Raw genomic sequence first — 14351 nt, 5'->3', positions numbered from 1 at the left:
GGACTGGCTCAGGAACTATCAATGTTAACCCAGTAGTCACAGTACCACGTATGATCTTTGGTGAACTCTATCAACCATGCGCCCATTCAAAAAAAAAGAGATAATATGTTAGTTAACGGTTGTTCAGTCAACATGGAAAAATGCAAGAACTTGCAGGAAAGCTGTATCTAGGATAAGCACTTAGAAATACCATTTTTTCTGAAGAGCCACAGGTGGAAAGTTGAAGAGCCAGTCATGGTAGGAGTCATGTGAATCACTGAAGTTATGTAGGCTTTAGGTTCACTTGGGCTAGCTAAAGGATCTAGAGTTCTTTGTCTGAAAGAATATTTCAAAACTTCGCTCCTTTAATAACTTCTAATTTGTTCATAACCGCTTTGCAGAGGCATAGCAGCGCAGCTCCGCGCTGGAGGCAGTACCAGCTGCTCCCATGCTGATTTGTGGCAGTGCAGTCAGCCGACACTGTGAAAATAGCTGCTCTTTAGCCACCCCTATAAAGGCAGCTTCCTGAGCTGGTGTCCCAGTTGCTCCCCCTCAGTTATACTACTGTCAGTTTGTAGCCATTGATCTCATGCTAATATTGTTCTTTAACTTAAATAATTCTTCTCCCACCCTGATATTCATATCTTGAATATATTTATATAAAGTCCCTTCTCGACCTTCTTTCCCTCCTCTAAATTAAACAATGCAAGTTGTTTTAATTACTGTTTAATACATTAAGTTCTGTGTTCCTTCACCCAACCTAGAAGTCCTCCATTTTACCTGCTCCAGTTAGTTTCTTTTTAGTATAGGTGACGAGAAAAAATCCTTACTCAGGCAAAGCTCCTTTTGTTCAGCAAGTGTTTTTCATAAGAGTGCTCAGTAAGCAGATCCTGATTGGCTCCCTACTACCCCCTCCTGGTTTTTAAATGGAGGTTTTCAGTGTCATATTATCTTCGTAGCTGTTCTGTCATTGAATCTACTAAATTCTGCCTTGGACTAGGAGGTTGATTTGCAGAATGAAGTCCTTTGTCACGAAATACATTCCCTTAGCCTCCCTTTCTGAAGAGGCTGGGTGGTATTTACTCTTTCAGCATGAAGCAGTGGGTTAAAAAGAAATGTGGTGTGCAACAAAATGGCTTTATCATTCTAAAATGCTGGTGCTTTTGTTTTCATGTTTCAGAGGAGTTTCGCAAGTTATGCACAGTAACTGGACTTGTGCCTAGGAGACCTGACCTTCCTCCCTCCCATCCTGATGGTACCATTCCTATTGTAATCCCTCCTGGTCCTGTTCCTCCTGCTGTTTATCCTCCTGTCCTTCCTGGTGTACTACAGCCTATTTTACCACGCCCAGACATTGCTTTTCCCTCCCGGGCTCCACCTCCACATGGTAAGAGTTAAATATGTTAGCTTTTTTCTGCACCAGGCTGCAGGTATCACTTTAAAGCTCTAAATTCTCAGGAGCTGTTTGCTCAGCAATACTGCCAGTGTCTTGACCTTACCTTACCCAGTTACAAAATACACTGGGTTTTTTTGGGTAGCCATGGCATCTTTTTCTGTGACCAAACCCCTTGTGGCAATTGTATGTCATCTACAACAGCGGTTCCCAAACTGTGGTACGTGTACCACCAATGGTACGCAGACAGCCTGTCAGTGGTATGTATTAACAGATTTATTATAATTACTTCATATGACAGAAATTTGCTGGTGGTACTTAAGGTTGAACTGAAAAATTTGCTGATGGTACTTAAGGTTGTATCATTTTAAATTAGTGATGAGCAATTGGTCAGTTTGGGACCTACTGATCTATAACATTATCCCTGCTCAGTTAGAATACAGTCCTAAATCCTATTTATGGCAGGGGTGAGTGAGGAGTGTCACTATTATTTTATGGCTCAGTTGTGAGTTGTGATGCATATTTGCACATGGGAGCACTGAGTACAAGGAGTTCCCTTCCTTGCCTGTGCCTGTTACTCATTTTGGAAACCTTTCATGGGAAAGAGCAACTTCTGCCTGGTGGTGGCTTCCGCTCCTGCTTAGCTAGATGGGGCAGGGGCAGACAGCTATGCCAGTGCATTGGCCAGGGCAACCTGAGCCAGGGTGAAGTGTTCCTTGAAAAGAACGGTTGCCTTGAAGCAAGGGACAAGCTCAGACTTGTTAGAGGGTCTTTGTGTACCCTGTTCTGTACCTTACCTGAGCTAGGTTGCAGAGTGCCAGCACAGCTTGCAGTAGACACTTGTCAACTGAAAACATAGTTACCACAACTGTCTGGGCTAAGTATCTGTCCAATTTCTACTTATGAAAGCGGAGACATTCTATGTGAAGTATTGTTTTACTATGCGGTAGCCGTTGGCTTATGCCAGCCTTTTAGTAATGGCCCTTACCATATATACCATATCATATGCCTGTTTTCTTCTTTATGTATCTCCATGGGTTTGGTAGATTTTAGCTATTAATGTATTGTCGTGGAGGAATGGAAATCAGAATTACATCTGTTACCATGAAAAGACAGCCTCTACCAGCTATCCTCAGTCAGAGACCAGGCAATGTTTTCTTACGCTTAGTGTTACAAAAATTATTCTATACCATATGCAGTGATGTAAGGTAGGTGTTGGCTTTGAATGCAAAATGCTGTACAACTTGTACATTAAAGAAAATTAGGATGATAAACTACTAATCTGATTTTTTAATTCTTTCTTTTCAGTGATCTTGCCAGTTAATTTCACTGACTACTGCCAGCTATACCGACATCTCTGCCTTAATGGGCGTTGCATTCCAACTCCTGGGAGCTACCGCTGTGAATGCAATAAGGGATTCCAACTAGATGTTAGAGGGGAATGCATTGGTATGTGGTTTTCCTTGTACTCTGTAAGTCAGACAGTGATAGATTTGTTTTGTCTTGTTTTCTCCCCATGTGAGGTAATGATCCCCATTTATTTCCTACAAAAAATCAGAAATAGGGTTTTTGTTTAAAATGGCTATAAAAAGTAATATTATTAAGAACCAGGGTAGAGCCTTGTAGATTAACCAAATCTCTGGATCTCTGATCATTTAGCCTACAAGGTGCATCTCTATCTTGCTGATTCAGTTAGTCTATAATGTGTGTCTCTAGCCTACTATCCATTTGACTTCAGATTAACATGATTTAAGTACCTCTCTCTGCTCATTTATTAAGAAAATACTGTCTGACTTAATCTCCAATATTGGTATAGAACTTTTCAAATATGAAATTCCACATAACATAGAGTTACACTGATGAGGAAGAATGTTTCTAATTTCTGAGTATTGCATAATACATCTTATTAAAAAAAAACATGTTTTGCACATGTAAAATAAACTAATAAAATAACTCTTCATGCATAAATATCTGCCAGCCAATGGCTTACTAAAAATATACTGTCTTTATTTTACAGATGTTGATGAATGTGAGAAGAATCCTTGTATTAGTGGAGACTGTGTAAATACCCAAGGATCGTATATATGCCAGTGTCGTGTTGGATATCAGAGTACACCAACTAGGACAGAGTGCCGAGGTAAAATACAGTATTGTATAGAGAGATGTATGACTATGTGCACACCAGGAATACAAAACAGTTCTTGAATTAAAAAAAATTCTTGAGTAAAAACAGTTTCAAAGCAAACTAATTCAGAGCTACTTAAACATTGAGTTGGTAAAACAAAATACCAACAGTCATGCAAGTGAGGAAATGTAAAGAAGAACGTGCAAATTTGGGCAGAAGCTACCTGGCATCACAGTAAGGTGATCATATTTCTTGAATCTTAGAATGGGATCTTAAAATGCCCCCCCACTCTTCAGCACACTGCAGCTCCAGTCTCAAAAAAATGTGCTGGTGATGGTGTTGGCAGGTGGGAATGGAGGACCGGGTGGAGGCAAGACCCTGGTCCAGGGGTCTCATTGGATTCTTCAAACGAATGCTTTTGTCCCATTTTCAAAAACCTTACCTACTGCTCTGGCTGGAAGCTTTCTGAAAATGGGATAAAAATGTTCATTTGAAGAAACTGACAGGACTCCTGGGGCAGGTGTTTTAAAATGACTGTCCCCATAAAAACAGGATTCATGTTCACTCTACAGTGTATCCTGTCTCTGAAGTGTAACTTGCATTTTTCATTACTAGCAGGCAGTTCTTCATTTCCTGTGTATAACAAAAACTGAGAGCAACAATCTAAATCCTCTTTGTTGCAAATTCAGACATTTTCCTCTCTCCTTTCCCCATTGGATCATCCTCCCTCTTTATAACAATCTTTTTCCATATTTGGAAATAGTTAAAAGTCTAAGGGAGGACATAACAACAGTCATCTGATGTGTAAAACGTTGTTCTAAAGAGGATGACAATCCATTTTCACAATCCCTTAATTCTACAATATCTGGACTGCACTGAATTATGAATTTTACTTTGAGAATAGATCTGTTCCCTTGTACTTAAGAGATAATTAGTCACTTATTATGAGAGAGCCTTGGCCTGCTCCATATACTACTAATAGAGGGAAAAGCCTCCAGACAAAACAGGGTGAATCTGAATGTCTGAAGACAGATTTACTTCATCAGATTTCACGTTCTGTTTAGGGAAGAGGATTCCTTTGGTGGGTGAAGTTGACTGGAGTAATGGCAAAAGTAAACAAAAATACAAACAAAAAACCCATCAAACATAAAATAAAAACAGGAAAGTTTGAAATCTCAATTCTTCCATGAATAACTTGGAACATCCCTGCTGAAACATCCTTGCCAGAAATGGAAGTTTTCTATATAAATTTGAAATGTAGTACCTAGGATAAAAGTCTGCTTAATCAAATTCGTTTTCACAAGCATCCTGTAAACCAGTTTTTCGGCAAGCTGATGGGATGCCTCTAGTAAGGGTATCAAGTGATTATAAGGGGACACAAGTAGATTTACTTAAGTTTGGTTCTGATCTGAAAAGCAACTGGAACAAAAGCTTCTCACTCTTAACTTCTTTGCAAGCTTGATATCATCAGGTTTGCCGTAGGTGGGATGAATCTAGGAAAAGAGTCCGTGGTACAAAACATGAATGATACAGGGTATTCAGAGTTGGTGGTAGAAGCTCAGAGAATTTATTTTTTATTTGTGCAATGACAGTAATGATTAAACTTGAACGTGACTGCAAGCAATTGTGACACAACAAAAGGCAGCAGTAATTGTTGTTAAAGTGAACATTGTACACTGATATGAGAGAGCAGAATTAAGTGTCCATCTTCCTGTCTCACAAAATTATCATGGCTAGGCCAAAACCAGCCCCTGATGGAAGCCTGGAAATTACTGCTTGTTGTTTAGTACAACAAGGAATACCGGTGGAACATATGAAGATAAACACCAGAAACAGTGGCCACAAAAGTAGAAATTTATTGCCATGGGCCATGGATGAACTGTAACTCTTAATGAAGTCAGAAGTGGATGTTCACACCCTGTTAACACCCTTATAAATATGAGCCTCCAGAAGAAGTAATTTGGGGCTTTTCTGTTTAGTTAAATATTATAGGATACTCAAAGGAAAGCAAAATTGCAAACCCCTATGAGATTAGGAGGATCAGAGATGGAAGTAAAGAATTAAAAAACAAAGCCCAGAGAAAACATCTGCAAGCAGCACTAGCATTGGAGGAAGTGGGGAGCTCATGCCACATGCCCCATTGCCATAAAGCCAGAAAAAAGAAACCACCAGGAATGCTTTATGATTATTCCTTTCTGAATCAAAAAGACAGCAGCAGTACAAGAGCTGTCTGCAGAACTGCAGGGCTTGCAGTTAGAGCCAGTGATACACACGTATAGGAATATCTGACCTAAGTGTCTGCCAAACAACTGTACTTCATGGTACTCCGGAGACCAGTAATGAAGCAATGTTGAAGTGGGACTTCAAGGGTGACGAATTTATTCATAAGTCATATTTGTCATGCTCCTTTAATTAGACTGACCATGATTCATTAAACAAACACAAGGCTGTCAAAAACACTGTTGGCCATTAGAATTAGAGTGTGGTCACTTAACAGTGCCTTTGTAATCCAGCTAATTGTAGTATTAATATATGTTAAGACATGCAGGATGATTTCTTCATGAAATGGGCCAGGTATTGGAGAAAGGAGTGCAGCGGTATGTCTGCCAAAGTGTACACACTCCTGGTATGCTTTCCAAAACTGGCATTTACACATGTAGACTGGGCAGTTGCATACACAAGTGCCTGCTTTGCATAAGGACACAAGCATGTCTTCTGTATACATAAAAGTACATTTGTGCAGGCACGTATTTAGAGAGGGTGCCCATGGCTCCCCTTCTAGAAGACTGAGTCGTAAACAATCGCAAGACAATTCAGAGATGCTCAGTTCTAATGTACCATGGGGATGTTCTTCAACGGATGATTGTATAACTGACTAACCACACCAGGCCAGTTCTCAAGGTAATTACTCAAAAATTATTCAGCCAGATTCCCAGGAGGAGTTTGGCTAAGTACATTCTTAGTACAATCTTAGATTTGGGCCCAAAAGAAGGATTCTCAGAAATAAAGCTGATGCCTTCACTATTATTGAATAAAAACAAAAGAATCCTATTCACTGAAAAGGAGCACGTTAAAGAGCCCTTAAAAATGTAAGATGCTATGAGCAGTAACCATAGAAAGTGAAGAGATTTGGGAGTCAGTCAAGGCCTGGCTATTTAATGTCTTCACATTGTTACATATCCTTTCAAAGGGTGAGAGGCAATGGACCATGCATGGATATGGCAGAAGTTAAGGAAAATGCATAGCCGCTTTCAGGTGCAAGGCAGCTCGCACTGGGGCTTCTGTCGGCTAACTCCTTATACAGATTACTAACAACAAAAATTCACTGATAACTTTCTGCCCCATGATTCAGAGGGAATTGAAGGTCTTTATGAGCAGCCATTTTACATGCTACTACTTGACGAAGAAGTCTTATATTTAGAAAGCTTGTCTAACGCCCAACTATGTTATTGGTCCAGTAAAAACAAATCCTTGCCCATCCCAGGGTGCTAGGGGTCCACATGGCAAAAAACCCTCCTATCAATTATCTGAGGGTGATTTTCCAAACTCACCCACAAGAACTATAAGGGGTAGGACTGATGGCAGAAAGTGGGAAGACTTTGTTGTTGTAAAATCCTCTTTCAAGCAGTATTATTTCACCCTCGGCTATCCACATGGTTATTAGGAAACATAGCACTGGAGTACACAGCCTGTCCTCTGCTCCACCCCAGTCTGCAGCAGTGTACCTTCTGTGCAGAACACCTGTAGAAGGGCGTTTGCAGTGCCGTTGAGAAAATATGAAGCGAAAGAGGAGGCATTTGGCTGGACTGGTTAAGATCTTTGTGTACAGAATCCCCAGTGAGACAGAATCTCTGGGAGGTGATGCAGCCCTTGATGAAGAAGCAGCAAGCTAAAAAAATGTCTAGACAGTCTGTCTTAGCATCTCTTTTCATTTCATTTGGGGGAGAGGGAGATCTGCCAGCCTTATGTGATATCACTAGTCAGGTCCTCCAGAGATCTTGCCAGGGGTCTCCTGCAGAGAAAGGGAAATGAGTATATGATGTTTCACATTTATAAATAAGCAGAAAGTATATTCTTTGGGTGGGAAAGGCTTAAAATTCTTCACTATCTTCCTATATCATAAAGTAACATCAAAAGCCAAACCCCTTTTAATATTTCATTTTTAATAACTTTAAAACTGGATTGCAGAAATTCAGGTATAGACAGCCAGAAGGAGCCTGGTTATAGTCTAACAGTCTCTGAACTAAGGCTTAGTTCCTACAGCAAATTTGGAATTTCTTTCAGACTCCCTAACATTTAGGTATGCAAATCAAAACAGGCTTTTTAGGCAAAAATAGTTTGTACATGGTGTCAAGAGAGTGGGGGAAGGAAAGATTAAATAAAACAGAAGGGAAAAAAAGCACACTTGAAATTTTTGGCGTTTTTTTGCTTGGCTTTTAGATATTGATGAATGTGTACAGAACGGTCGGATCTGTAATAATGGACGGTGCATAAACACAGATGGCAGCTTTCACTGTGTTTGTAATGCTGGCTTTCAAGTGGCAGCTGATGGGAAAAACTGTGAAGGTAAGAGTTTCTGAAGTTATTCCATACTGGTAATTGTAGTTTCAAGTGGTTATTCATTTTAATAAACATTAAAAGATTTTTTTTGTGGGAGGAGAAGGAACTGGGAACCAAATTTCTAAATACCTTTTCCTGTATTAGGGCACGCAAAAAACCCATCTTTTGCAGCCAATTTGCAGTAGAATACTTGTCCAGCAAGCAAATTATTGCATACCACTATCGCAAAATGTAGTTTCTTTGATGGCAATGGGACATTTCAGAGCAAAGCACAAGTTGCATGCTGCATGATCTTACTGTGTGTTTAACAGTGTGCTTTATAGGATCCTACCTGGTGACTAGCAGTGTGATTTATGTGAATCTTGTTTGGTTTGACCCCTAAAAATGTTTTTTTTTTAAAGAATTGTAAATGTATTTGATGAGTTCCTACCTCCTAGACTTTTAGCAAAGGAAAAGAATGAAGAATGTTCTTTATCATGCTTCCCAAGTTCCTTGGGACAGTTCCCAATGATCTATTCATACGTTAAAAGAATTTGAAGCACTGTTCTTAGAAACATTTTTGGCAGAATATTATCTCAGTGATTCAGCTCAAAGACTTAATGCCAAAATTCCTGGTTGGGATACATGCATGATTTTTTTTTTTTAAAAATCATAAATTATTTTTGTCTGACTTAGCCTGTAAGTAAAAAGAAAACACACCATGTCTAGAAGTGTAATTTCTGTCCAAGCCAGCTGTAATGTTAAGGAAAATAGCATGATTCTGAATATATTGTAATGTCATTATTATCCAGTGATTTTTATGTGTTAGTAGCACTTACATTAATCCTTGGTAAAGACAGACATTTTAGGACTCTCATTTTCCTACCACTTTTAGGTATGGTTTAACAGTGTGGACTTCTTATTTAAGCATCAAATTATGTAATTATATCATTTAAATATACCTGGAAATCGATCATTACCCCCATTCTAACTTCTTCCTTTCCCATCAAATATCATGTGCTAGTTGTAAGAACCAGTGCTGGTTACAGAGCAATCTGGCAAAACATTTTTAATTCCATTGGGCGTATTGCCAGAATGTCTCTGAGCATCTTCCGTTTCATCAGCTTCTCAAATTATTGCATCTGTTGCAAAGTAATAGGTCAGATATTACTCCTGAGATTGTGCATGCACTCACACGTGTCACTCATTAAAGACAGTGGGAGTTGTGCATGTGTGTGGGAGACCATAATGTAGCTTTCTCAGGGTTATTTACTAACCTTCATTCAGTACTACACCAACCTGGCTACACTGCTTTGAGTTCTTGAACTACCGCAGGTAGACTTTGTGCTGGGTCTGTGCAGTGTTGGCTTGCATTGTATATAACTTCAAATGAAACTGGTGTCAAGTCCTGGCTTTTGATATATTTCAAGGACCCAGTTCTTTGTTGTCCCTTGTTCTGTGCATTTACTCATGGCCATGCAGTTCAAGTACAGTGAGGGTAGAGCAAGAACATTTTGAACAAGATGTAAGAAACCAATGAACTGAAGCCTGTAACATTACATCTGAGTTTTTAAAAATTTTCCATGCCATGCAACTTGGTCACAAAGGGTATACACAATGCCAGTGCAACTCTGTGGTTAGCCAACAAGTTCTGTGAGGCCCATCTACACATTACACTTAAGGTGTGATTAACCAGTTAATCTAATCACAATTTAAGTGGTCACCTGGCCTTATGTTCAATCAATTAATGGTGTGAAAAAGGAGAAATACGTTGGAGGGTTATGTGGCCAGAGGATCTCTTCACTGGGAGCACCATCAGCTGATCGGAGCTCCCTGCTATGGGGGCTCGTGTGCACCCCCAACCCTGGGAGCTCCCAGCTGATGTTGACTCCCAGCTCTGGGTACTCCCTCAGCTGGAAGACCACAGCTGCTGCAATTTCCCAACCATGGGGGAACATGCCTCCCCATGGCTAGGAGCCTTGTTAGCTGAGAGCCCCCAGGTTGGGGGGTGCACATGGGCCACCTTAGCTGGGAGTTCCACTCAGCCCTGATGGGGTTCCTAGGCACATGGTCCCTTGGCCACATGTTCAATTAATGGCATGATAGGAAGAGCAGTATGGCAGGAGGTGTGATTGTGTGCTTTAGATCTCATCACGCCTTTACCTGCATGGGGCCCTAATAGGCAACTCTGTCATCTAAATATAGAGAAGTGATCATTTTATTTTAAATGGGAGTTGGTACCCAAAATAGTAATGTCTGAAGAAAGGCTCCCTGGATTTTCCTGTATGGGTGTGACAACTGTATCAGGAAACCTGCATAGTACGTTCCAAGAATGGTTAGAGAAATTTTCGTTTCTTACATAACCCTCATCTTTCACAACTGTGCAGTATTCTAGGTAACATCAAATTAATATCACCATTCTATATGGAGGCTGGCTCTGGTCATATCCTCTTCACTCTCCTAAAGGTTTTGCCATGGGACTGTTTCAAGAGTTGCCAGATTCTGGATGTCTTTTTTTATGCCATTTAGTGCTTTTAAACATATTTCTTGATGTGTTAAGGATTTGTTGTTACAAGTCAGTAATTTCTGTGGGGCACCTTTAAGTGTCCTTCTATATGTTGACAACCACATAATAGCTTGGTTTGATTGATTATTTTGAGGATACAATTAGTGGAAGCTCTTACTAGTTTTTCAGTGTGAACATTTGTATCCATTGTATGCAATTTCAGATATGGATGAATGTAGCATAAGGAACATGTGCCTTAATGGAATGTGTATCAATGAGGATGGCAGCTTTAAATGCATTTGTAAACCTGGTTTCCAGTTAGCATCTGATGGACGTTATTGTAGAGGTAAGTGTTTAACAATAAGCATTTATAAAAAATTATGGTTTTTATAGGGCATGTAAGTCACACCTTTTTAATAGCTTTAATACTACTCTTCTAATTTCCATCTGCTTTTCCATCCCGACATTGACTCTTCAGGCTGATAAACAGGATTTCTCTCAAATCCACTTTATAATCAGCTGGAAAAAATTGTCCTTTTTCAAGGCAGTCTTCTGCTGTCCACAGTGTTGAGCAACACTCCTAAACAACTAGTGGGGGACGTTCCATGGGCAAATACTAAGACCTGACCCAGTGAAATTCCTGGTGTTTGCCTATGGTGCCATCTGCAGCTTGGCTCCCACATATGTGCCTTTTCTTGCCTCTCTGAATATTTTAACATGATACAGCACAAGGCTCTTTACGGGTATCTGTGATAGCTCTGAACAAACTAGATTTGGTATCAGAAGTAGCATGGATGAGTTAGTGCAGTGCTTCACCTGAGCTGATTATCTTATTATCTTATGTTAAATAGCTCTACATGGCCCTGCCTATATATGCTTCTTATTCCCTTTCTTGGCTACTTTTAACATCCTAACTCTTTGCCATCTTCAAGTCATTCTCCTGCTTTCATTTATATGCTTCCTACCCCACATCGTAACCCACAAAAGTGCTGAGCATCCGTGCAATCAAGACATAGATGGGAGCAGCCTGACAGCCTAGTCCTTTTCCTTTGCTAAAGTATCTTAGCAGCACCCGCAGCATAAGACAATGTGGCATTCTGTTTGCTAAGTTATGCCATCATAGTTTCCATCCTGTCCCTCAAGGAACTTGAAATTTTGTTTCTTCATGTTTCAGCAAATTTAATAGGCACAAAGCAGAAGCTGAAGTAAGAAATAAACAAATGCTGAGCCAAGTTACTTACAGTTTTTCTTTTTAAAAATTTACAAATCATTTAACCCTGGGGAGCAAGACAACAATAGTGGTTTGTTTACACTAGGTTAAGTTTAAAAAATAGCTCATTGGGTCACACTTCAGTGTTTTTTTCACCGAAGATCAGTAACAATACTTTCCATTTAAGTGTCAGCATCACAAAAAAATAAATTGTGTTTAAAATTTGAGGTGAGTGGGATACTGGGCTCTTGCGACATGTCTGGTTTGGGACCACACGTGGACTAAGGCTTTGAGCCAGACCAGGCCCAACAAATCTTTTCAAGTGCTGCAGCAGCTGGTGGGGGATGGGACCAGGTGGGGCAGTAATCGGGGGGGCTGGGGTGGGGCATGTGGGCCTTGCGTGGGGGTGGTGGCCCCTCCAGGGGCCATTTGGCCACTGTTGGGGGGCTGTACCCCTTGTGTGGGGGCTGAATCCCCTGTTGGGGGGCTGTAGCCCTTGTGTGGGGGCCGAACCCCCTACTGGGGGGGCGAATCCCTTGTTGGGCAGCCATTGGGCCTGTGGGAGGGCAGTAAAATACATGTTCATGAATTCATGAAACATATATTTAGAGTTCACGTTATTATTATGATAAGAGACATGCTTTAACAATGTAGATATATCAATAAAACATTGTCCAACTGATCGCTCGCGCTCTCTCTCTCTCACTCTCTTGCTCTCCTTACAGAGGTCTTGTGTTTTACTTGTGGAGGAACATGGATTTGGGGGTATTTTACAGAGTGACTCTGGGATTTTTTTTTATCAGGGATTTTTCAGTTTTCCAATAGGGAACACCAGAATTCCTGCTAGGGAGGTCAGTGGCAGGACCCTGCCTGCTCGGAGCTGGCACCTTGGACCCAGCTGGCTGTGGCTGACATCCTGGCCAAATGGGGCCAGGAGGACATGCTTTGACAGTTCAAAGCAGGCCACCACACCCGGAACATATTTTGGGTGATAGCTGCCCAGATGGAAAGGCGAGGGGCATATGTGGTAGTAGTGCCACGCAGAGGCCAATCCTGCAACCACAGTTCACTGGCTGTGCAGTCCCCATTTGGGTCTGGCAGGTTCACAGCAGGTCACAGCCAGGCAGCAGCCCCCATTGCAGACTGCTGCAGTGGATAGAGGGGGCAGGGAACTCTCAGGGTTGCTTCAGCAGTCAAGCTGGCACAAGGGGTAGTGTCCCCAGGTACCAGTTGGCCAGGTCCCAGAAGCTCCTGAGAGCCAGTAGCCCTAAGCTACTTGCCAGGGTGTTTTTTTTTTTTTTTACTGCTGGGGCCAGGACAGGGCAACTTTTTATAGTGCTGGAGACAGCACAGGTAGCCCCAGGCTGTAGCTCTCCCTGGCTGCAGATTTGGGGGGAGCCAGACAGAGTTATTTTGCCCCAAGTTGCACAATTTGCTCCACAACAACATGCATGTCTGAGCATGTGCGCTGAGGCAAAAAGCCCCTGCTCAAATTTGCACTGCTTCTATGTGAGCTGCTGCAAGCGCATGTGTTTGCATGTGTGGATGCGCCCATGGATTCTCAAAATATAATAAACAAAGTTCTCTAAAAAAAAATGTCATCAGTACATTAATAACTGTATAGGTACATAAAACCCACAGAAAAAATCATTAAACATGAATTTTTAGCACTCACAAATGTACACGTACATGTACATTTAAGTATTGTTTATGCTTATGCTTATATGTGGTGTAACTTTCCTTTCTGGCATTTTTTCATAAAGCTTGAGTGGAATTTTTCACCCACAGTCAAATATATGCCCCATATTCATACTTAAATGCTAGTTTCATATAACCTTAAGGTCCCCTCTGCACGTTCAGGTAAAGGTACAACAGGATCTAGTATGGGATCCACACAGTTGCACTTCTTGCCATGTCACGCATGATTGTGGGATCACACGTTATATCCTATTGCACCTTGTTGCCAGTACAGGGGGAGCCTGGGATCACTATCCTGGGCTCCCCCTACACTGGCAAATAGGTGACCCAAAGTACTGGCTGTATGTTGGGCACAGCTGGGGCTCTGAGTCCTGTCAGCTGTGGGACTGCAATCTCTCAGCCGTGTACACTGTGAGCTATGGTTAAGGCCAGTTTTTTTTTCTTCTGATGTATATGTATTCAGCTCTGGAAAAGGCAATAATGGTACATCAGTGTATACCATCCAAGAGTTTGGCCCCAGATTTCACATTCTTGTATTGCTTTTGTACATACAGGTTGGGTATATGTGCGCACAAACCAACAGTTATGCAACAAGGTGGCCAGGTAACCAGGCAGTTTTGGTATGAAATCACACATGTGCTTGTGCCAAATTTTTTGCGGACCAACAAAAGACTATCAGGTCTGCCATATATGCAGCAATACTTTTCTAAGGGTCTCATTTGTTATTGAGATTTCAAGCATGGGTGCCTTAAGAAGACTTTCTAACTTCTCATTAACGATACTGAAATTGACTCTTAGTTCCATAAAACTGGCATTTATGCAAGTATGAATATGGGGCATATACTTGGCTGGTTATGAAAATTTCCACTCAGGCTTTATGAAAAAAATATTCCAAAAAGGA

General features: G+C 41.1%; 1 protein-coding gene across 2 annotated transcripts in view; it reads left to right on the top strand.

Moving 5' to 3' along the window:
* The window catches only part of FBN1 (fibrillin 1), a 204211-nt gene that overhangs the window by 83406 nt on the left and 106454 nt on the right, over nt 1-14351 (top strand). For both annotated transcript variants that reach the window (XM_019533627.1, XM_019533626.1), the window contains 5 exons: nt 1160-1366; nt 2681-2821; nt 3390-3509; nt 7938-8063; nt 10766-10888. In XM_019533627.1, the coding sequence (XP_019389172.1) occupies nt 1160-1366; nt 2681-2821; nt 3390-3509; nt 7938-8063; nt 10766-10888 (717 nt within the window). The remainder of the gene's footprint in view (nt 1-1159; nt 1367-2680; nt 2822-3389; nt 3510-7937; nt 8064-10765; nt 10889-14351) is intronic.

Source organism: Crocodylus porosus, unplaced genomic scaffold (genome assembly GCF_001723895.1).
Source record: "Crocodylus porosus isolate Cpor-Errol unplaced genomic scaffold, CroPor_comp1, whole genome shotgun sequence".
NCBI classification, from domain to species: domain Eukaryota; kingdom Metazoa; phylum Chordata; order Crocodylia; family Crocodylidae; genus Crocodylus; species Crocodylus porosus.
Note: the sequence above shows the minus strand (reverse complement) of the source record. Positions and strands in the feature narration are given on the sequence as shown.